The sequence below is a fragment of the Antennarius striatus genome, chromosome 1 (genome assembly GCF_040054535.1).
Source record: "Antennarius striatus isolate MH-2024 chromosome 1, ASM4005453v1, whole genome shotgun sequence".
Lineage (NCBI taxonomy): Eukaryota > Metazoa > Chordata > Actinopteri > Lophiiformes > Antennariidae > Antennarius > Antennarius striatus.
The window spans coordinates 8,644,746-8,670,234 of NC_090776.1; the positions used below are offsets into that span (position 1 = coordinate 8,644,746).

At 39.3% G+C, this 25,489-nt stretch overlaps 2 protein-coding genes across 4 annotated transcripts in view; one reads left to right on the forward strand and one right to left on the reverse strand.

Moving 5' to 3' along the window:
• The window catches only part of slc7a10a (solute carrier family 7 member 10a), a 44,918-nt gene extending 44,385 nt beyond the window's left edge, over positions 1 to 533 (reverse strand). Inside the window, exon 1 of one of the 2 annotated variants that reach the window (XM_068311711.1) lies at positions 333 to 530. In XM_068311711.1, coding sequence (XP_068167812.1) covers positions 333 to 438 — 106 coding nt within the window. In that variant the 5' untranslated portion in view covers positions 439 to 530. Of the gene's footprint in view, positions 1 to 332 lie in introns of both variants that reach the window. The other variant, XM_068311720.1, reaches the window with a different exon arrangement.
• Positions 534 to 11,735: 11,202 nt separating this feature from the next.
• rhpn2 (rhophilin, Rho GTPase binding protein 2) overlaps positions 11,736 to 25,489 on the forward strand; it is a 29,897-nt gene continuing 16,143 nt past the window's right edge. For both annotated transcript variants that reach the window (XM_068319921.1, XM_068319929.1), the window contains exons 1-3: positions 11,736 to 11,925; positions 16,095 to 16,210; positions 20,009 to 20,137. In XM_068319921.1, coding sequence (XP_068176022.1) covers positions 11,860 to 11,925; positions 16,095 to 16,210; positions 20,009 to 20,137 — 311 coding nt within the window. In that variant the 5' untranslated portion in view covers positions 11,736 to 11,859. The remainder of the gene's footprint in view (positions 11,926 to 16,094; positions 16,211 to 20,008; positions 20,138 to 25,489) is intronic.

The window sequence follows — 25,489 nt, forward strand, 5'->3', positions numbered from 1 at the left end:
TGTACACTGAAATCAGAGATGGACCATCCGTGCGTAAAAGTCACTCTGCTTCGAGAGCGTGTCAGGGTAATGCCAAAATCATTCTCTCATATCGTTTAAAGAACAAACAAAACCACTGTCCTACAGTGTCCAGAACCCAATCAGAATCCGGGACCATTCACCGGCTGACTCCTATTGTGCTCTGAAAATTAGAAACAACTTAGCAACAGTATCTGCTTCATGAAGAGTTTTTTTTTTCCCCCGTTCAAACCATTTACCACGTTAACTTCCAAATGAAGCTGAGCCGCGCTTCATAAATACATCACTTAAGACAAAAGCTGTCACACACTCACCAATGATTATAGCACAAGCGCTCAAGAGTCCTATTTCTTTCTTCAGGGTGACTCTGTCGCTTTTGTTAGAGTTTTTATCCTTCTTTCTTTTCTCTTTGTCCTCCATCGCCTCCGCCTTGCAGATATGCTTCCTTCCTGCCTTCCTCGGTCCGGTCCAGACACTTTATACTGAAGCACGCTCCTCTCTGCGGGTCTCCCTTACATTAATCACGATCAACGTAGGACGATGTACGCATGCGCACGGCTCCACACCAACCTGACCACTCGTTTCAGGTGCGCTGCCAGATGTGTTTTCTCCTCAGGTGTAGGGAAACAACTACATTGAGGCTGTGTGTAAACTATTCTCCACATACTAGTTTTCTTTGTAATCATAACAGCGAGCAGCAAAATAAATGTGCGTCTTATTGATGGCCTAAAACATGAATATGTAGTTAGAATATACTGTATGTCACCATACAGAGTATGCCAACATCACTGTAGCCTCACACTTTGAAATTGGAGGATGTTTTCGTTAATTAAACAAATGGCAAATAGTGATAATGTTGAATATGACAATTATTTGCAACAATATTATAATTTTGTTGACTGTTTCAAAAAACAATGTAAAATACAATCATTATATACGTGGCATACATGGAAACGTCATAATGTTACACTACTTTGAGTGATTGGTGTTTTCCTACCAATATCACTTAATTGATCATGTTTAAGCTTAAGGAAGCCAGACGATCAGTTTAGGACTACCATTTTAATACATGAGTGGAAGCCCACCGGATGCTTCCTAGATGTAAAATAATTTAAATAAGCCACCTATTGTATAAAATGATTTTTGCACCAGTGGGTTTTCTTTCACATCAAATTGTCTGAGAGAGTCAAATAAATGTTTTTTCCTGTGATATTTTCTAGGAAACCAGCTGTGTTCAGGTGTGTTAAAGTAAAAACAAGAGTGTATTTCTAGAGCAAGAATATGCCTCTGAGTTCCCTAGACATTGTATGTGTATTTTCAAACCCCTCCCTGATCCTCCCTGCATGTAGCTGCTGAAAGGCAGACAGACAAGTACTGAATAAATGCATTTTTTTTGCTATGGTGATGAACAGGCTGACAGACGAGGTTAAACAGGAATCTCCATGGACTATGATGTTGTGATGACATTGTGATCTGTAGTGAGAGGAGGGAACAGGTGGAGGAGAAGCTAGAGAGGTGGAGGTTTGTCCTGGAAAGGAGAGGAATGAAGGTTAGCCGCAGTAAGACAGAGTACATGTGTGTGAATGAGAGGGACCCAAGTGGAAGAGTGAGGTTACAGAGAGAAGAGATCAAGAAGGTGGAGGATTTTAAGTGCTTAGGATCAACAGTCCAGAGCATTGGAGAGTGTGAAAGAGGTGAAGAAGCGTGTACAGGCAGGATGGAACGGGTGGAGAAATGTGTCAGGTGTGATGTGTGATAGAAGAGTTTCAGCTAAAATGAAAGGAAAGGTGTACAAAACTGTGGTGAGACCAGCGATGTTGTTTGGTCTAGAGACAGTGTCACTGAGGAAAAGACAGGAGACAGAGCTGGAGGTAGCAGAGATGAAGATGCTGAGGTTCTCCTTGGGAGTGACCAGGAAGGATAGGATCAGGAATGAGTACATCAGAGGGACAGCACATGTTAGAGGTTTTGGAGATAAAGTCAGAGAGACCAGACTGAGATGGTTTGGACATGTCCAGAGGAGAGATAGTGAATATATTGGTAGAAGGATTCTGGGTTTTAAACTGCCAGGCAGGAGGCCTAGAGGAAGACCAAAGAGGAGGATTATGGATGTAGTGAAAGAGGACATGAAGGTAGTTTGTGTGAGAGAAGAGGATGCAGAAGACAGGGTTATATGGAGGCAACTGATTCGCTGTGGCAACCCCTGAAGAGAAAAGCCGAAAGGAAAATAAGAAGATAGGAAATCAGATAAGGAGAATTCGAAATATCAAATATTTGATTGCTTATGTGATATATTGGAGTGGGACAGAAAGAGGATGGTGGAGATGCCGGGTATTGAATGTTATAGTGCAGATAACAGAAAGTAGATTATTCTGTGCCTATACAGAACACAATCTCTCAACACAAAGAACATGAGAACTAGATTCAAACAGTAGGTACTTCTTTTCAGGGCTTTGTAAAAAGCTTTAGCAATTATAGGGGAGAGTGTTTGGCTCTTGTTCTCATGATGGTACTGCATTCACATATCTGGACTTTGAATAATGAAATTGTGCTCAAAATTATATCGTGACATACACAATACTGATAAAATGTTTTAGAGCACCCCAGTTTTTCCCATGTTGTATAGAAATTAAAGGATTTCAAGTCCATTGAACAGCTTGAAATGGTACAAAGGTAAGTGGTGAACTAGTAGGGGTAAAAAATGAAGAAAAAAAAAAGGTTAAAAACAACTGAAAAATAATGCACATTTTAAGTTTATACAAAAAGATGAACAAGAAATGCGCTTAAAGCAGCTTAAAGCAGTTCTACAACAATGGAGCTTTAGCAAGCCCCGAAAGTTTGTGCTACTAAGTCCTAACATTTCTTAATTACTTACAACCCCGTCAGTCTGCATACCAAAGTAGAACACACTTTGGTATCATTCCATTGTGAGCATTATTCAAACAGTTTTGTACTGCAGAAAATAATGTGTTACTATAAAAATGGTAACACTTAACACTTAAAAATGTATGTCTTTCCTACAGAGAAATTGTCAAGAAAGTCAAGGTGTCAGTCAGTACAGTGTCCGTCACCAGAACTACCTTGAGAAAAAATGAATAGATGGCTCATTTTAAAAACATGGAGTGTGCCGACACAATCTCCAGACTTGAATCCCATCAAGCTGGTTTGGGATAAACTGGACAGAAAAGTGAAAGCAAAACAACCTACAAGTGCTACAAATTTATGAGAACTTCTTCAACGGAGTTGGGAAGAACTGAATATTTAACATCCTCAGTAGAAAGAATGTCAACTGTCAATGTGTTCAACTGTTATACCTGCCAAAGTTTGCTACTTTGATGAGTCGAAAGTTCTAAAGATATTTTGGGTCCTAAATTAATTCCATGGTTTCTTTTGTAACTAAAATTGTTTATTTGCTCTATGCTTTATCAGAGTACACTGAGACATGGAACTGGATCATCACTCCATCGTACACATACACATACATACATACATACATACATACATACATACATACATACATACATACATACATACATACATACATACATACATACATACATACATACATACATACATACATAAATACATACATACATACATACATACATACATACATACATACATACATACATACATACATACATACATACATACAGTACATCTTCAATTGCTAATCCGGGGCTAGGTTGAGGGGGCAACAGTCTCAGCAGGGATGCCCTCTCCTCAGACACCTCTTCAGGCTCTTCCAGAGGCATCCTGAGGTGTTCCCAGGGCAGCCAAGAGCATAGTCCCTCCAGCATGTCCTATGTCTTCCCCAAGGTCTCCACCCAGTGGCACTACCCTGGAACACCTCCACAGGGAAGCGTCCAAGAGCTGAGGTGGCTCGAGCAGCGGCTCTACTACAAGCTCCTCTCTGGTGACTGAGCTCCTCACCCTGTCTTTGAGGGTGTGCCCAGCCACTCTACGGAGAAAACTAATTTCAGCCACTTTTATCCAGGATCTTGTCCTTTCGGTCACGACATAAAGCTCATGACCATATGTGAAAGTGGGAGCGTAAGCAAAGAATTGAAGACAGCAGACTGCCCGTTTGTGGTTGAGAACATGGCCTCGGATTTGGAGGTGCTAATCCTCATCCCACATACGTCGCACTCAGCTGCAAAACGAGCCAGTGTGCGCTGAAGGTCCAGGTTTGGTGAGGCCAACAGGACAACATCATCTGCAAAATGCAGAGATACAATCTTGATAGCAGACGCTCACATACAAGCTCCAACCCTGGGCCTGGTGCCAGGGTTGGGCACCATACCGTCATGATCCATACTAATTATGCACTCATCGGGGTTTTGGGACTGCTTTTAGTCTGACCCCTCACGCAGGACCTGTTTTACCAAGGGAGACCTACCAGGAGCATAAAGCCCCTAACAACATAGCTCGTGGTATCATTTGGTTACTCAGACTCCCCCACCATGATCAGGTGGCGATCTAGAGGTAGTGAACTCGTTCATTCTCAATGAAATTCTGGAAAAACAGGGGTGTCCTAAAACTTGTGACCAGTAGTGAATGGTGGAGAGTACAGTTTGATATGAGGAGGATATCAGTATTACATATTGATGGGATGGTTCAAGAACTGCTGTCAAGACTGAAGAATTCTCAAGTCTATTAGCCTAATTCCCAAGATGGAAAGATAAACAAAGTTCAAAGGAAAATATTTATGTTAACTTGCCAAATTTAAATTAAGCAATTAATCTTAACTAAACATTTATAAAATGCTTGCTTAACATGCTGAACACACCACACCCTAAGTATGGCATCAACGCACAAATATCATTTTTCTGTTATTTGAACTTTACTGAGACAGCAGGTAAATCTAGTCTGGAATTTAAATGAAAAAAAAAATCATATTATTCATAAAAGGCACAGATTGTCCTGAGAGAGCACTTGTTGAATGGCAGATCTATAGTTTTAATGTGAGGAATCTTTTGCCCTTTTCTCCATACTTTTATAGAGGCAGTTCAACATTGATAATTGATGGTGCATTTAGCAATGTCTAAACAAAAATAATAATAAACAAACAAAAAAATACCCGTCCAACACCACTTCATCTACAGTTTAAGCAGTTAAGTCGTTAAGTTGAGGCAGGCGAATGCTAACGAATGCACAATTGACTTGGAGGTCGGCCTCTCTCTCCAAAAGGAGGCCCCGACAAAGAGAGGAGATACTTTGTTGGCGACAGGAAGGCAGGCTGAAACACTGGCTTCAGTGTGATGGCAGGAGGGGACAAGAAAGAGGAGGAGATGGAGGGGAAAACAGGCAAAATACTGTGGTGGCATAAGGGGAGGAGTTGTGCTGTAAACACATACATCAGGGCATCTAAATACAGTGTCAGGAGGAGAAAAAGAAGCACAAGGAAGTAATTGGAATGGGAGGAAGAGCTAGTGGAAATGATGAAGATGAGGCAGGTGCTGGAGATTGCAGTGGATGAACCATAGGTTTTGTGTTTTGACAGGAAGCTTCCTCTGCCCTCAGAAAGAGAGAGCTGTCTATTGACAAGGATTCATGTGACTCTAGTTTGGGAAAATCCACACGTGTTCTGATTATGATGTTGGATCACACAATGTCTGCATTTTGACATTCCGTAGTTCAGAGAGGGATGATGAATCCTTAAAATAGTACAAGCCTCATTTTAATCCAGTTAAGAAACTCTGCACATACTCTGAACAATACACTGGAGTAAGGGAGATCTTCGGAGGAGGTCATATGTGTGGAGAACACATTATGAAATGATGGCATTATACAGTGTAATATTGAAACAAATGAGATAATAATTAAAGCCAGTTTCCCCCTTTAAGTACTAAATTGCTGATTTTCAATAGTAATCATAATAAAAAGCTTTTTTAACAAAAAACATTAAAAAAAATTTTTTTTAAACATTAATACGTCAGCTGAGCGTAACTGCTAAATGTCAACATGAAACTAGTTCTACAAGGATGTTTCAAGAAGTTTAAAAAAAACATTCACCAACAGTCTTTGTGCAGGGCCTTAATGGGCCCCCTGATAGTGCATCTCACCTGCAAAAATGTACATGTAATCATTGTCGTGTGGACACTGTAACCGAAACTTTTTCTATCCGGGGGGCATCTCCCTGTGTCAACATGTACACACAGAATGGATGGAGTTAAAACCGGATATTTGTTCATCTGTTTCTTTCTTTATGAGTCATAAAGTTTATACAGTGGATGAAAACGTTGTTTTCAAATAAAAACCAATGACATGACCCAAGCGTAATCGCTGGCTATACCTCAACGTTACAAAAGCACAATCATTGTCCGTACCCCAACCCCAAGCACCCTCCCCTCACTGTACATGTTTACCGTATTTTCATTTCCATCATGTCAAAATGATCATTTTGCATACTGCCAGTGTGTGTGTGTGTGTGTGTGTGTGTGTGTGTGTGTGTGTGTATGTGTGCAAACATTTGGAGTTAAAAGTAATTTCCCTACGGGAATTATTAATAGATTTATTTATTTTATTTTTTATTTTTTATATACACACGCACACGCACGCGCGCGCACACACACACACACACACACACACACACACACACACACACACGCAGAGTGTACTGCCATCACTAAAATATACATGTTTTGCACACTTTTAATTTAATTTTAATCTAATATACTGTTTTGATCCCCGAAGGAAAATTAAGAGTGCACACTCTAGCTAATGATTCAAACGCATGCATACATATACTGTATATATTAGTGAGTACAGGCCCCTGTAGCACACACACACACATACACAAGGGGGCCTGTAGGCATGCAAAGAAGGTAGAGTGGCAGGCAGCTCCTTCTTGGTGCGCCTCAAATGAGCAATTTGTAAAGGGGACAGCACAGGTTAATTTCCACAGGTTCCCACTAGTTTATATTTATATTTTTATTGTGCCTTTGTAGCCTATACTGACCCCTACACAAGCTTCACACATTTTTTCATACGTTCATATATTGATGCTTATCACTATCAAAATAATGCATCTATTTCAGCATCCCCATGATATTTGTTTGATCAGCATTGATGGAGCATTTGTCAGTAGCAATTTGAGGTTCAGTATCTCGCCCTACGTTATCTAACCACCATATGATTAGTGGAACACCCCTTGTATCTGCTTCACCAACCCATGCGTAACAAAGGGTGATGTACAATAGTTTGAGGGAATGCAAATCATGTGGAAGGGAGACTAGAGATAAGGAAAGGATGATAGAAGGGTTGGAGTTGAGAGAAGAGAGAAAGGAAAAAAAAGAGTTAGGAACAGTGGACCAAAAGAAAAAGGAAGCAGAAGAGGCCATGAACCCAACACCACTTTGAAGCCAAGGATAAACTATCACTCTCTCTCATTCTCTCTTTCAACACACCATTGATCTATTCTTACTGTAGAGCTTCTGGAGTGCTTGTTTAAATGGTTTGCCATACTGCCCACACCACACATTATTTAGTAACAGGGAACCCAGAGTTTTTGTGGTTGTGCTACAGAGCTGCATAGCAACACCACAGCACTTCCTGTTGGGTCGGGGTTGAACGCTGCTGCCTGTTGTTCGCCACAGTGCCTCTTCTGCCTGTAGAAAAGCAGCCTGGAAGCAGTTCACTTACAATTGGCTTTTTGCTGCATTGTGAGGAGAAGAGAAATGAGCGGAAAGGCAAAGTGCCCTCAGCTCACTGCACCCTTTAACAGTCAGGGACCTCTATATGGCTTAACAAATGAGTTTCTGGAAGCTGATTTTTAAGGGTTTCGATTGATGTTGAAGAAAGCTGAGGTTGTCAGTGAGAAGTAAACTCTTACTGTTGATTGTTAGTGTTGCAAAAAGTAAATATACACTCATCATACGCACTTTAAAATTTTTCCAATTTGCAAATTCTCGAAGACATTGAGAATGCAAGCTAGTATCGGTTAGGAGTATGCATGGTGTGGAGGTATAGAATACTGAAAGGACTCTCTGAACATCGGGTGTAACAACACACCAGATAATCTCAGAAAGGTTGGATTGAGTGCATTAACAAGAGGTGACACATACAAGTTCAAAGTAAAGGAAGAAAAGAGAGGCAGGCAAAAGCAAACCACAACAAATAAAGTCAAAAACTAAAGGAAGTAAATTGTGGGGAGGATACTGGACAGCAACAAACACAAGGGATGGCAGTGGAGAAGGGAAATTAGCAGAAGTTCTTCTTTCCATTTTCAAGAGTTGCTTTATTTTTATGTCTTGAATGTCTTATTCCACTCAGAATAGATCCTAAAGTGAAATCAAGCCTGGATTTAATACAGCATTGCTAAAATGAGTAGATATGTAAAGAACATCATCCTTTTTCTGTTGGCCTAAACTTTCTATAGTGGAAATCAAATATTCCTTGGAAAGTTTTTCCCAAGACTGTTTTAAACCCTTCTGCCTAACTCTTCCCAAACAGCGTGTAATGAAGTCAGGAGATTGTGTTGTTCATACCATGATTCAAAGCTTAATAGCTTGTTTTATTCTTCTAACGTTGTTCTGACAGCCTGGAGGTACAATTTGGGTCTTTAACTTGCTATAAAACAAACTCCTGACCAACTACATTCCATTCCATTCTATGCAAGTCACCAACTTTGGATCCACTGCAACAACTCCAGACCATCACAGTTCCTCCACCATGCTTGACAGTTGTTGTCACACACTGAACACCATCTTTCACCTACTGGATGGCATATAAACATCCTGCAGGATGTTTGTAGAGGACCTCACATTTTGATTCATCAGTTCACAAGATCTTTTCCACTTTTCAGTAATCCACTTGTGGCGCATCGTGATCAAGGACATGGCTTTGTGTTTCATGTTGTCATCTTAACGGTGTTTTTATTAACTCCTCAGCTAGTCTAATCTGCAACTCAAAGTTCATTACCCAAATTTGTCTACATTTATTCACTGATTCAAATTTGTTGCAGACTCTACTCTGATAGTCCCCGCATGTAAACCCAGTATTAGTTGTCATTTAGCCAAATTAAATTTATTGTGAAGATTATCCAGATTAGTTGTATATGCACATCATTTCTATTTCAAAAGTTGTAGAAATAAAAACCTCATTCAACACAAGCACAATACAGTGTGAGTCAAAAAAATAATATATAAATGTATTATGGTATTGTGTTCAGTAATTATATTTAATTATTTTTCTAAAATAAAGGAGAACTGAAATGGTGCGCTCATCGGTACTATCATTTCAAAAGTAAATCGTGGTAGTCGTTAAACCCAAAATATTACCTCTACCTCCACCTAGCGTTTAATAATATGTAGTACAACAAAAAACTTCCTACACCATCGAAAGAATAAAATCTTTACATTTTAGAAGCACTAAGCAGCTCCCTTAAATATTTCTTCAAAAAAAGTAGATTTTTTTTAACCTTTATTTAAATAGCCATGAACAGCACAAGTAGCGCTGACATTTTCATTTTGTGTTTCTTTATTTCCATATTAACGGATTCAAAAGTTAAAACACATAACATAATTTTGAAAGAGTTTATGTAAGAACACCCTAACTACCTGATTACTTTATCCTTTTATACATTTTGCTGATAATCAAGTTAGTCTCTTCTTCATTTCTAAAAATTTAACCATCATAAATGTCTTGGTGATTCTCGTTTCCATGACCGGTAAGAGTTAAAATGCTTATTAAATTTAGAAGACTATATAACTCATAATAACTTGGCAGAGAAAAGGGCATACTGAACCTGAAAAACCTATTTGACTATGGAAGGTAGTCACCCATGTAACCAGCTTGACTGGTTTGCACGAGGATATGACATTTTGCCAGATCAGTGTTGTGGGAATATGTAACAACTCAATAGAGAGAACTTGTCCAATATTAACTCCTATTGTGGGACATTAAGTGATCTCCTCAAGGACGTTTAGCCAGTAATTCTATATGGATGAAAGTCCTTCTTGAACTCTAAAAACATTAGCTTCCATTTACTACTGTATTTTTTTCTGACATGATGCTTCACTGCCTTACGGACTAGAATTAATTTTACAGTGTTTTGACCTCTATATGCAAAACTCCATTTTTATCTATGGTGCCTGACAGGCCAATAGAGAACAGAGAAACTACAGTTTTTAATGCGATCTCACAATATATAAGTCATTCAGTCGCACAGATGCTAAACTGAAGTAAATCTATTTCTGTTCTGAGAGTCTGACATTCAGATGTAGAAATGTTCCAGACAAAGGCAGATTGGCCTGGTTTATAGCCCTGTTCTCTCGCCTCACCTTAGTTATCAATAATCCTTTTCCTCATTAATGACAATCTCTTTGAAAGCTGCCCTACTTTCTGACTGATCAAACCAGCCATTTACACAGACAGAGTCTCTTGTTTCACATCAGACAAACTCATGAGACAAATACTGTTCAGAAACTTTTAAATGTGACAGACTGAAATGAACTACGGGGCAACAATCACTTTAGCCACAAATTGTGGGTAATCGGAAATCAGGAAATCACTACAGCCACACAATTACCTGAATCAGCTGCTTCAGTCTACTGTGGCTAAATAACCAATTAAAAGTTAAGAAGTGTTATATATTTTTATTTCTGTTTATGGTGTTGTGTTATGTTATGTGTCTTTCAACCACCCACCTGTCTTGTCTATGTATTTGAAAAGGGGAATACATATTGAACAAAACTGCACTAAAGCGTTATCATTCTCCAAACATATTGGCAGAATGTGCTCCATGGTTCTTTCAAACTGTTTCAAACTACAGCACCAACTAATAAATCATTGCTCAACAAATCAAGTGCAACAATGTCAGCTTTTGATTGTAACAGTTTCTGTTTCTGATGAGGCATGATTCCAATAATAGTTATAATGAGTACTGTTAGCTCTGCAAAAAGCTAATGTTTTCACTGGTGCTGGTTTATTTGTCTGTTAGCAGGATCCTGCCAGAGAAACAGAGCCTTTGACATAACATATTTATCAGTTAAGGAAAAAGTAGATGACAGATTTTTTGGAATTTCTTGTTTGGAAGAACCAGGTCTGTGCCAAAAAGGAATCTATTCAGTTTAGTAGATCAAGACCAAAAGTTTTTAAAAAAAACATTGCAACAGAATTCTGCGGGAAGCCATTATGACAGCATACACAATTAAACATTAGCAAATAATTCATTCAAGATGAAGTCTAATCCAAGTAATATTTTAAGTGTTATGCCAAAAAAGATAATTGATGGAGAAGCTGCCAATTTGTATGATCAGGATTTTTGTTAGTTCAGCTTGTTTGTTATGGTTATGAATGAAAATAAAAGTATTCAATGTTTTGAACTGATTTGGTAATCTCTGGTAATCTTGGTTTCTTCTTACAAACAGGACGCCGACCCAAGGCTTTACTCAGCATTAGAGTGATTTACTTCACTAGCACCAGTAGGCAGGTCGTCACCTTCATAACTCGACCCACATTCTGGTGAAATTACCAAGAGACTCGGATTAAGTTTTTATTAAGAAGTAGTCGCAGCCCTTTGGCACGTCACACCTCCGGTGTTACATCTTCACACACGACGATGAGCTCGTGATCTGGCTGAAACAGGTGCAGGCGGGTTACGTGACGTGAGTTTGTTTTTGGTACCGCCCACTTTTTCTCTCTCTGTCAGCTGGGCGGAGTTTCTGCTCTCTGCCGGAAACCTCCCCTCTGCTGGAGGGTGGAGACAGAGAGGACACGTCGGTGGAGGAGAGAACATACTCACCTGTTGAACAGTTGCCGTCTCTTACGAAATAAGCTTCGAAATTCATCTTTTTTTTTTAATTTAGTTTGGAGATTTTCCTAGTCTGGGCCCTCAGGATGGCGGACACGTTTTTACAAAACGGCATCAAGGACAAACGAGGCGACAGTAATTATTTCAGAAAGGTAAACTCTGTCACGTCACTGACTGATGTCCGCGGTTTTTAGGTAAAAACGTTGTTTTCGAGATTTACTGTAGGCCTGCATGTCTGCCTTAGATGCTTCTGTAGGTTTAGTATGTTTTGAATCAGTCAAAAAAAGAAAAAGAAAAGAAAAGGCTACCCAACCTGCTTCCGTCTCCACAGAATAATTAAATTGTATCCTCCTCACCCACTGTTAACATTTTGTGGGATATATTTGTTAACCACGCAAGAGAAGTAAATGTTACACTGAATAACTAAACTAATCTAAATAAACATTAAAATGGAAGTGAAGAAGGCACTAATTTTGGAAAGATAGTTTATGCATGTATTAAAATATCAAGCAAAGCTTAAAAAGTACAAATACATATTTCCAAAATTGAGTAGTTGTCATTACTGTTAAATGACAGAATAATTTTTATAGCAATCGTCATTTCAAGATAACATAAACATCAGCAACAAAAAAAAATAGAAAACATATTTTCTCATACTTATTTACATGAAAAACGGGGCAGTGTTGCCAAGAATATCTGAGTGGATCAGATCAAGTGTCTCCCAAAAGCCTGAGAAAAACAGCAAAATCTGATTTTGTTTCACATGACCAGGAACTGTGTGTTCTGCTGCTTCACCAACACTGATAACTAAAAGGCGACATATCTGTGGAAAAACCTGTTTGTTTGTTTTTTCCACTAATGTGATTAAATCTATGGTTGTAGGATATCTAAATACAGCCTGTATGCCAACCGAAATTTGTTTTACTTTTTAAAAACAACATGGATTTAGTCTTAAATGAGTACAGCATACGATGTGGCAAAACATCAGTGGTAGAAATCACAGCACTATCAGCTCCAGCTGCCAGCATATGAAAGGATGGGTTTATCTCCTGCTCTTGCTGATAGTGAAGCACTACTGATAAGTCAAACATCCCATAATTACCATCATTGGTCCACTGCTGTAGTCAGAGGTGTGATGGTGACTCTTGATACCCCTGGTAAATAGATCACAGATTGACTTCCTGTTCTTAGATAGCTTTGCCACATCTATTTTGTTACTTACCTTCACAGATATAAAAATTCAAATTATGTTTATAAAATATGTTTTCTTGAGTTTTGACCTTTATTGACTGTGTCTTGTACATGGGATCTGCTTTAGATCACAATAATAGACACGCAGTTGATATGTAAGTGGCAGGTTGTTTAAAATATCCTCAGAAAAGATAAGTGTTTTCCCTGCCAGTACGTGGGATGTAATGGGAAGTTTCTTGATGCTAATTATCTGGAGAGGTAATTAAAGTAATTAGCATTCATTAAATCAGCGCTGGCAGAGAAACATCTAGGCTGCAGATTAGTTGTACCTGGGACTGTAACATATTCAAGAGGTGTGCCTTCGTTGATAATATTTGACAGATTATCCTGTGTATGTTTACTGAGTTGGGTGTCCGCCATGTTGTGATCCATGTCTCCTTCCTCCATATTTCTACTAGTGTCTTAAACTAGAGTGTTTTTATGGATAAGGTTGTTTAGATGGGCATCTGAACAGGGCCTTTATGTCTTTCAATCCCCCATAATCCCCCTCTGAACGCTGTCTGGATTTAGGCTCTGTGCTGCACTTCCTGTGTCTATAAAAATGTCAGTGGGAGCCAGCATCTGGCACTGCCACAGGACATGATGGGAGACAGAGTCTAATACCTCAGTCATCAACGGTTTGCTTTATCATCTCAGCTTGTTGTTCAGTCGTTCTTGCTGTCTCCTTATGTCCTTCACCCTTTTTTTGTTTTTGCCAGTCAATACTCAACTTTCATGTCCCGAATCAGTTTTAGCATTGAAAGGCTTGCAGTTGCAAAGCATCAACCCATTGAGTTCTGCTTTGTCGTTTTTTCATGCTAAAACAGATTTGCAACTCGGAATCTTTTTTGGTAAAATTTTATCCAAATGCAACTAGGATGATCTTTGCTTTCATTTCTTGTGCCCCTCAGTCTTTTGGGTGAAAATGAGTTCAATGATTTACAAGGCCTCTCAATGCCCCAGGGAGCTGCTGTGGCTCAGGGCTTGCTTCCCAGCCATCCACAGATTCAACTCCAGTTGGATAAGCTCCGACTGGACAACTGCTGCATGGAAAGATGGCAGAGCAAAAAGCAGAATCAACATGTTTCTTCTTCTTATCCTCCACGGCCAATAAGAGCATTGACGTAGCATCTGGCCCAAGGCCGTGCTTCAGCCAGACCACAGACACAAATTGACAACATGTGTCCTGGTCCACGAACCAGACAGGCTCCCTCGACTTAGAGACGCACTTGGATTCCCTCAGGAGAATTTGTACTGGAAAAAGACGACAAAAGATGCAGTTGTAATTAGACTTTTTTTTGTTTATATTTTAATAGAAGGATGTCTATCTTTGGATTCAAAATGCTCTCTTGTTTGCTAACCTGGTAAAGCATCCACATTGTGAGTGGGGCGTATTCAGTGTGTGAAATGAAACTATAAGTCAGCTTGATGTTCACTTCTTCATCAGGAAACATCAATTATGACTACGGAATTGGGACTGTTGCCTCTTGTTGGCCTTTGGCCAGACTTAATCACCAGTTTTTTAAACCAATTTCCCATGAGCCATTGCTCTACATGTTCTGTAAGAGGCCTTGATGGATACAATAGTGGACAGACTTTCACTGTGTTATAGTCTAATTAACTATGTTTGTGCTCACAGAGAAAGGCTGTGCTGTTTGAGTCACAGTTTTATTTCTAATGGGCAATCCAATGTGTTAGGCAAGGCAGTGACATGTGTAGATAGTGCGGTTTTGTGGTACTCTTCACCAGGATGTGATGAACAAGTACTATGTTTTCCAATGAATCAAGTCAAGATTGTTGTATTAAGATTAACACTGATTTTTTTCAATGGATGTGGACGAGCAAGGTGCAAATCAAAATTAACCTCTGTTAAATATGGCAAGCTATAATACAGAAGTCATAAGCTAGTGAAGGTTGTATCTTGAACCATCAGCAGGTCGACTAAGTATGTCATTGTTTATTACAATAACACTGCTACATAGTCAGAGTCACCAGTGTGGAATGCATTTGCAGGATGACGTTTAAAAACGTTCCCACATATTGAAAATGAACAGATAACATACTGCTATGGTTACAGTAAAACACTAGCCACTCCCTTGGTTGTTACACTCTACTTTTCACGTCATTGGCAATGTGAAACTATAAACTCCATACCCTGTCTAGTCATCCCCAACCTGCTGTAATTCTGACAGTAGCTACTGTATGTCCAGCTGGGCTACACTGGTGATGACTTGGATACAAATATATTGTGTATTTAACATTTTTCTTTGTATAAATGGTTTTTCATTTTGTTCAGGCAGACACCATGTACTATTTGAGGACACAAAGGTCTTAGAAGGATGCTTTTGTCACATGTTTTTTGTAAACATTGTATCAGTTGTTGCAATTCTCTAGGGACATCTATGTAGCTGATGATACTTTGATTCTCTTGAGAACTTGTAGAGTGGAGTGAAATGTCAATGTCTTTGGTGCTAAGCACTCGTCGCTGTGACATTAATAGCCAACTGTCCTCTCAGTGATTCCAGATTTAGACATCACCATCAAACTCCTTACTCCTTACCCTCATAATTTTTCTGGTGACTAGAGACTTGGTCAGGCAAATAACTGCTGTGTTATGATTTCATATGTTTAGACCTACAAACAAACTGGTTATACTGCGCTGACTGGTCTCAGTTCACCCTGGTATTTTCTGCCATCTTAAGTGCAGACCACACCTCTGCTGTACTGTGAGTCAGTCTGTATGAATGTTTAAGACCAGTTTATCTGTAATCTAAGGGTTACAGCCTGTTGACTCAGTAAGGTTGGGACAATTGTGGTTTTGATAGGAGCAGGGACAGAGTGCTGCCCCATACAGGCCGATATGGGTAAACAGTGAGGGTGAGAGTATGTTTTTGAGTTATGTACAGCACAACAAGGTGCAGTTCATCTCAGATTTTTTTTTGTTATTGCACCATTGGGTAAAAATACACATAAATCAATTTTAAAGCCAAACAGACAAAAACCTGACATTTATTGGCAAGATATTTTCCCCGCAGGGTTGTAGTGAATTGCTGTTATTTTCTAATGAAGAATCTTTATCTATTTGTCTTAGGGTTGTAACCCATTTGCCCAGACTGGACGAAGCAAACTGCAGAATATGCGAGCCAGTCTGAACCAGCAGATCATCAAGCAGATGAGAATGAGGGCTGGAGCTGAGAACCTGCTGAAGTAAGCACAAATGAATGTACTACTATTCCTACAAAGTGGAATTTTAGTGAGAATACTGACCCACTAAGTACTCAGACACATAAGTAAACACATACATATGGAATGCAGTAGGTGACAGCCGTCTCTTTATCATGAACTCATCTGTATTTCCTGTCACATTTAGCAGTAAATGTAACCTCTTGTAAACCCAAGTTGGCCTGTCATCACTCTGCGTTGAGATGTCACAAATTCTCGGTCAGACTTAAAAGAACACACTGCTGCAAATGATATTAGGTAACAGCCTTGACAAGAAGCATTCCACATACTCTGGAAACAAAGAGGCACTGTGATTAGTTGCTTAGAGGAAACCTCGAAAAAAGTTGCTGAACCTGTTTTGTGGTTTAATTATAGTTTGAAGAGATGTGTTGTTTTTTGACGGATCTTCTATAGGATGGATTCTCTACCACACTCCACCGAATCTACCTTACTGGATACATGATTTACAACTTTGACAAAGATTTTACAAAAAATGTAAACGTTAAATTTGAGATTCTTGTAATAGTGATCTGTGATGAAAACCCCATATTTTAATTTTATTTTAATTTTGCTTTTGTTGCCATTAGCCAGTAAGGCAGTAGCACTACAGACTGTCTGTGAAGAAATCTTCTTCCTCTCTGACTAAGGAAATTTTGACGGTTAAAATGGGTAGAGCTAAAAGGTAATTTATTGTTGAGGAAGTTTTGTGTCATCTTCAAGACTTTTTGTATGCCTTTAGTCCCACTGGAAATTGAAAATAAATGGAGGGCTTTTGCTATTGTAATGTCTAGGACTGAATGTTTGTGAGATCAGATTTCTGAGCAGATTTTGTTCAACAAAGAAAAAAAGGTTTATCCTTTCATACTCTATACAGCCTCTTGGGAATTCACCACACCAAAGTCTATTTTTTGGAAGGCTGAAGTCAGTGACTAGCAACTAAACTGCTTATTGGGGTGCAATATTTGTTTGAATGCACACCGTAATGGTGAAGATTTTTCTTCCTGGAAAATATAATGTTGCACTCATTTATAGACATGATAAAAGTATTGTCTTTAAGAACAAAAAATGAATTTGTGTCATATAGGCCTATGAGTAAGGGTTTTCCATTCTACAGTACAGTGTGCACATCTGTTTAACCTTTGATCTTTAATGTTAATGAGCCATAGAACAAGTAAAGCACCCAGTGGAATGCAGAAGTCTTCAAGGCTCAACCATGAAAATGATGAATAGAATGGATTTCTCATAGCATTAAAAAAGATTCCTCTTGTTTGGGACAGTGTTGTCTCTGTTGCCCAGTGTCATGATAATCTGCCATGTAGTGTAAGTGCCATTGACAGAAACAGTCCAAAAAACAGTCTGGGTTTTTTTCCCGCATTTTATGGTTAATCTCTACCCGATAGCCGAACCTCACACCAAGTTTCATGAACATCCTTTGAGAAGCTTTTTATAAAGCAAACTAAACTGATGACGGAACCTCCTTGGCAGAGGTAACAGGAAAGCCGCAGGATGATGTTTTGACAAGCCTTCATTGAGAAGAACAATTCTAGATGTTTCATAAAGGTTGTTGCTCATGAAGAGGCTTTGCCTTTGATATCTTGCTTAATGTGGTATCCACTCTGGAGTTATACCAGAGGAGGAGAATGTTTTTTCATGCAGGTAAAAACACACAGGTAACACCAACTCAACCGGTTAAACTGGAAAAAGAAGAAGCTTGGCAACTACTCGCTGTATGACAAGACAAAAACACGTCTACAGCCTTAACTAACACAAATTCAGAATATTTCTTAACTCACAAGTAGGAAATCTACAGGGAAACTACAGTCTAAAAATTCCCCAGCCTATGACCTTGTATCCCCAACTTTTTCCCATCGGGATTGGGAAATAAACCTTTCTTTAGTATTAAGATTAGAAGATAAGACTGGTGGGAGATACCAGGGTGTGTGTCAGTATATGTTTATGTGTCTATGGGGCTTGTCTAAGCTCTGTCCACATTCCACTAGTGTTTCATATAGTTTGCCCAGACAAGGCCAGGGGCAGCTGACTGTGTGTCTCTGCCAGCCCAGCTGCAGAATGCAGAAATGGCTTGACACATTTTTGAGTCAGAGGTATGCCCTCATTTTTATTTAAGGTTGTAAATCTGTGATCTCCCATCTGTGTGTAGATGTTTGTATAACAGGGTTACCATAGTAATCCTACTTCCCTTGGACAACCATCTAGATTGTTTTATCAGCAAGTAAAATTAACATTAAAAAAAATGGTCTCACAGGATTTATTTTGTCCCGTTAAAAGTAAAACATGTATAAAATATCATCATAGAAGATCAATTAAGGACAGTATGACTGTTTTTGGATGGCACGGTAGCGCAGTGGGTAGCGCCTCACAGAAAGGTGGTTCCAGGTTTGAATCCCACTTTGTGCAGAGTTTGCATGTTCTCCCCATGTTCGCGTGGGTTCTCTCCGGGTTCTCTGGCTTCCTCCCACATCCAAAAACATGCGCTTCAGGTTAACTGGCCAGTCCCAAATTGTCCGTAGGTGTGAGTGTGTGCGTGCGTGGTTGTCTTCGTTTCTTTGAGGCTCCGTGACGCACTGGCGTCGTGCCTGGAGTTTCCCCCGCTTCACGCCCTAAGACAGCTGGGATAAGCTCCAGCTCCCCGCGACCTGTGCAAGTGGATTAAGCAGTTACAGAAAATGAATGAATGAATGATTGTTTTCACTGGCGCATTCCTCATTTGGTTTTAAAATTTATAAAAACAAAAATGAGGAACAATTGGTTTTGAAAACAGAGAAAGACCTCCTGACTTGCAGACCATAGAAACACTGGATTCTACATTTATAATGAAACAACTCAAAAAAGTCTTCATTAGAATTATTATGATTAGATGGTACTTCTTTAGTAGCACATATATTTGTGATTTAATTTTCACCTAGACATTATAACACAACTCTGTTGAAAGTATTGTAAGGTCTCAAACCAAAATAAAAGTTGATGTCATCAAGGTTATGTTGGAGTTGGACAAAACTCCATTACAACCACAGAGATTTACCTGTTATTAATGGAGCTTAGTCGTGTTTACCAATATTAGGACCTAGTATCTCTTTTCAAATGTCAGAACTTAATGAAATAAACAGAAAAAATCATCAAATATAAACAACCTTCCATAGAAAAAGGATGGAGGGAATTTCAGTAAAACCACACATACTGGTCTGTAGTCTGATTCCCATGCTCTTTGGGAGGATATTAGATATTAATAACAGACTTTGGGTCGGCTCACTGGCATCTGTTCTGTCCAAACCACAGCACCACCACATCCACTCTGATGGATTCCCCAGAATAGACCTCCTCAGAAACCTGTCAGCAGGCCAAAAGGGAGTGATGGGGTGGTGTCAGTGCTGTGTGGAGGTTGGCATCATTAATTACAACAAACAGACGGAGAATTTGTTTGAATTAATTTTAAACAGATAAAGCACATGTTTCAGCTTGTATCTCCATGATGCACACAACTGTTGCAATACATCATAAAACACATCTCTCAAAGTAACTATTGAAACCTTATCTTTATTGTGCAGGGCACTATAAACAGTTTAATTCCACTAAATGCTAAAATGAAATAAAATGTTCCCAGTTGTGTAGCATTAAGATTCATCTGACATTTGTCATTACCGTGATAATGGTGTGATAAATGACACGGGAATTACAGCCGTCATTCAGAGTACAGAAGTAGATTTTTACTCCTGTCTCAATTATTATTAATATCATCTCCATCTTCAATCCTCCTGTGTGCAGGGCAACGTCTAACAACAAGGTCAAAGAGATGGTTCTGTTGGAGTTGAGCTATGTTAATGCTAACCTGCAATTACTGATGGGACAGCTGGAAGGACTCAATAGCTCAGTGGAGGTCTACCAGGATACAGAGTAAGTACAAATAACAGTTCTCTCTCTGTCTCTCTTTTTAAATCATCTATTGATTTTGTTACTTCACAGTTAGTACAGCATGTTAGCTGCTACCAAGTGACAAACATCTGCAGTCAATAAAATGTTAATTAATTGACTTTTGAGCTAACTTCCTGTGATTATTCTGTAAAGTGAATAAAATGTTAAATTGCATGCAGAGCCTTCCGATGAAGACACATATGACCTGCAGATTTTTCTTTCTGCATAATCAAACCTCACAGAATTCAGTACAGATTTCATCTGTACTTTGAACTGACTCTGGGGTTTCCCATTATTTTGTATTTTTTGTGGTGCTAAATAATCTATCAACATGTCTCACCACTTACCACAGTTGATGTGTTTTTTGTGCGGACTTAACTGATGCTTGTTAGTGGCTACTGAAATGTAATTGATGACCCAATTTACTAGTGTGTTTATTATATGTTCAAATGATGTGATGTATGAGTGACTGATTTATTGATTAGTGGACAATACTGTCTACCCTTGCCCCTCCCTAGGTCAGATTGCAAATGCAAGTGCCATTTGAAGAGAGAAAAGAAAGAAACCCTGTCTGTTGGGTCCTGCGTATAAATACACTTATTTCGGTGCCACCTCTACGGTTCTATGCAGGCCTATTATTGGTCATTGTTGTGTTTTAAAAGGGCACCTATTTGGTTACACAGTACAGTGCGCCCTCACACATTCGTTCATCAAGGCTCGCGACTTCACCTCATTGCAGATTTTTGTAAGTCAGTCACATGATACCGTACGTGCATTCTATTGGCTGACAGCATCCGGAAGTGTGCTAAGTTCTGTGAGTCTTGGACTTACGTGAGACACAAAAGTGCTTTACACAGTCGATAAGAGTGTGGGGAAAGGTACTACAGATAGAAGGTGGTTTAATATCAGTATGGGGAGGGTCATAAATATAAATGTTTAAATTGTCATAAATGTTTAAATTACCATAAATAATATCATAAATAGTTCATTGTTCTATCGCGGAATTCGTTAATCGCGTGTGGTTCCTGGAATGCGAAGAACGAGGGAGCATTGCATATCATTCAGTGCCATTTTATTTCTGACTGGTTCGATCGGCCCTACCATTAACAACACCCTCCACACGAGGATCTTCTACTGTTGTGATAATGATTTAAAATGCAAATGAATTTTTTTAAAGCGAGTTGAACAAAGCAGACAGTGAGAGCGATGCAGAGAAAGGAAGTGCAGATCGGTGATGGAGACTTTAATGGAACCGATAAATAACAAATATAGTAGAAATAAGGAAAATACTTTTTCTGTCGAGTATTTTCAATAGGCTCATGCCAGCAGTGGCATGAAATGATGGTGGGACACTGAATTCAAGGAACATGCTGTTGAAGGACACAGATTTAGTTCTTTAGTGTTGAAATCATTGTTCACTTTCTCAAATCAGATAAACCTGATGATAGAGGACCAGGTAGGTTGAATGTGACATGCTTCCACACCTTGTTGAGCTGGGTCATCTGGTTTTTCCAAGACAATACACAGAGCACAACACATTTGTGTGAAAACTGAGATAAGCATCTGGTGGGAGGCTTCTCTCAGTCAGCCTGAATTCTTTCTGCTGTTAGGTGGGAGTGACAGTGAGACTATATGGTGAGTAATTTTGTTAAGTTTAGAGGGTGTGGGTGAAAATACAGTCGGCACGTTGTTTAGGGTGCATGCATTGTTTGAGTCGTGTCACATCATCTCTATTAGATAGGAAGGACTTGATAAGGATTTGTAAATAACGAAGCTTATAGGGGTGTCAGATGTCTGAAAGCTATCTCTCTGCGTGCAAATGTTATTTCCTCATCATCATATGACTAAATGACAAAGGTTTAAAGCTATAGTTCATGATAAAGGCCACTGTGGCTGGCTCTTATTCTTAGCAATGGTTAATGATTCACTGAATGCGATAAAGATTGTCAATATAGTGTTTAACAAATTAAATTGCAAGTATTGAAAAAAAACATTTTATGCCTTTCTGTTATTCATATTGATACAGGGCCTTTTTGTTAAAGCACCCCCCCCCCGCACACACAAAGGATGCCATGTTGCCCATGACAACAAATCACAACAGACCAGGCATCAGGGACACAGAATTGGTTGTGCAGAATTGTGGGGTCTGGGTTGTTGTATAGTTGTTTCGATGGTAATGTGTCGGAAAATCATTGAAAGAACTTACATGTTTTTTTTATTTTATTTTATTTCGAAGCTGTTGTTTTTTTTCATCCTTTAAACATGTATTAGGCCTTTTTAATGAGACACAGACCATACTTATTTTAAATGTCAACATAAATCTACATAATGACCTCATAAACCTAAAATACCAACTGACTGCTTTGTTGTAAGAAAAAGAATCAGTGCTGTAAGGACCAGTATAATTTAAGGTGGTTTTAATAATAAACAGGCAGAACACCTTGTTAAAAGCTGGTAAAAACATTTCACCCCTCGGGGTTAGAGAGGTACATATTTTCCTAATTATAATTTGTATTCCACTTTGGGATTTAGCTGACGTGGTTACCCATAGAATATGTGAGCTATAGAAAATAATCTTTTTGTTTTGGACACAAAGACATTTTTGCACAAAAGCAACTAAGAATAACATAACTGGTTTCCTAATTACATGAGGGTGGCTTCCTCAGATTTCAGCAGCTGCTTCTCTGTGAAGTCTTCATATCCAACTGTCTCTGTCTCATGGGATGAGAAAGATTCAAGTGTGGGAACATTCAGCCTTGTTGAAAGACCCACTAGAGACACCTGCTCACTGTTCCATCCACAGACAATGTCCATGTTGTGAAACTCCCACCACCTGTCTAAAGTTTCATGTCAAAGAAAAAGTGTTGTAGATATATGGATATGGTGAGAAAGTGTTTTTTTAAGCATTGCTGAGCAGCTCTCTCACTTCGGTGATGTTTCACAGCCACAATGGAGAGCTAGCCTCCTCCTCTTCATCTGAAATACAACCTGAGACTTCAGTACTGACACAAAAACCTCTCCTTACCTATCTATGATTTTCCCACCATTCTCTCCTAAACTGTTTCTCACTCAGACCAATCTTCTACTTTCGGCTTTTCCCTTCGGGGATCGCCACCGTGAATCAATTGCCTCTATCTAACCCTGTCTTCTGGATCCTCTTCTCTCACACCAACTACCTTCATGTCCTCTTTCACTACATCCATAAACCTCCTCTTTGGTCTTCTTCTAGGCCTCCTGCCTGGCAGTTCAAAACGCAACATTGGCTGGTTTTTACATGAGGTCATGCAATAGCAGAAAGCATGTGTGTGTGTGTGACCGGTCTGGCAGGTTTTGTCTGTGACTTAATGAAATATTGATGGAAAAAACATTGATGGAAAAAAACTGAAGATAATTCACTGTATTGTTTACACTCATCAATTTTGAAAAAATGATGTTTATAACTAAAATTTTTAGATTTTCTTAATTCAGTAAATTTATTGTGTTCTTGACTGGGACAACAGATTACAGTTTGAAAGATAAAGTGGAAACATTCATGATGTTCCTACATGAGATCAAATGAGTGGAAAGAAAATGCACTTACCGACAGCTCTACTTAATAATTAAAATGTTGATGGTAATAACTTTGAAGAAAATGGCTGAGAATCAACCCTTCCGTTACTGTGATGCTTACAGTCAGGACACGTTAATTTACCCTGTCGCAAAGGCTAGAGGCAGATGGAACACCCAGTGTGTAAAGATTAAACATGTTACAGTGATTTTAGCAGTTACCCATTGTTTCCAGTCAATAAGCTAAGCTAACAGTGTAAGTAGTCCTTGAAAATTAACTTCCATGTCTCAGCAATATTTTCCAATTGGAGAACAGTTCTTTTTGAGCTCTTGTTGCTGACTTACATTAGCCAGCACTCCACTGGCATTGATTTGAGAACAGAGGTCATCAACCTCAATCCTGAACTATATCTGCATTTGGATTGTGAACTGGCAGTTGGGTAGGTGCCAGTTCACCTCCTCTACTACCAACGTGCTCTTGAGCAAGGCACCATCACCAAAACAAGTAGCTCATTGGATGCACCAGAAAGGAGCATTCTGCTACTCTACCATCATCCTCTCCCTTGCATGTCTATAGGCTCCACGGTTTGTGTATTTACATGTGTGAAATGAAAAAAGAGTTCTTCATTTTCTTGTCCTTTTCCTTCTTTTTCTCCGTCTTCTATGTGATGTAAATTTCCATTTTGCCATACTGTTGATAGTTTTGTCTCCTGTAGCTAATGCCCCGTTCACACTGCAGGCATATTAGATTTCCTTCCATATCTGATATTTAGGGATGACTGTTCACACTGTTTTTAACAAGTCTCAAAATGTGATATGGCTCTGTGCAGACTGGGCCACATTATCGGCCGATCTGACAGGTTGCCGTAGCAACGACATCGAGGCGGAGTTGTCGTTCGGTGTGCGTAATGTGTGAGGTCATATAATTGCGACGGCGGCAACAACAACGACGACGAACGTGAAGTTTTGTTACCTTAGCGTATCGGCAATATTGTCTGGTAGAGGTGGAGAAAACACACACACCAGACATCGTCAATTTCTTCTTTCGTGTTTTAACGCTACATAATGCGTGCCTCTCTTCCTACCGAAGCCTTCCTCTCGCGTCGCGAATATGACGCCATATCTGATTGGAGTGTTAGGAGCTGTTCAGACTGCATACACGAAACTACCTACCTAATGTGGTTTCAATTCGTCCAGCAAAAATCCGATTGTGACTGTTCAGACTACACGCCAGACATGTGACATCAATCCGGATGGGCTAAAAATCGGATATAGCCGACTCATCTAAACAAGGCCTAAGAATCTCTAAAGATTTCAGATTAATCTGAAATCTTCTGTCAGCCAAACCAGAGAAAAGACGAGAGGGATCTCATTTCAAGGATGCGGTACTGATACACTGCAGTCTCTGTCCTGCTCTGTCAGTGTTCCTGATGAATGAGACTGTCTGGGATTCCCAGGGCCGTTTCACCAGAGGAATGCTGCCTTATCGTCAAGCGATGAATGATAATGAGGTGTTGTGTTTTTCCCCAACCCCTGAGTGCACTTTACAGCAAAAAGGCTGTCCTTCATCTTCAATCCCTGTTGATGGAATCCAGAATATTAAGAAAAAAAAATCCTGCTATCCTCCTGCTATCTTGTTGAATATAGGATTCTGTTTGGTTTTTCTATTGCCTTATTTGGGAGTTGTTTTGAGTCACAGAATTCCCAGTAAATCCAGGAGCAGACCCAGTTTGTTTTACATGTGTAATTTATTTGGTAACGCCTGGGAACCTACACAGACTATTTGGT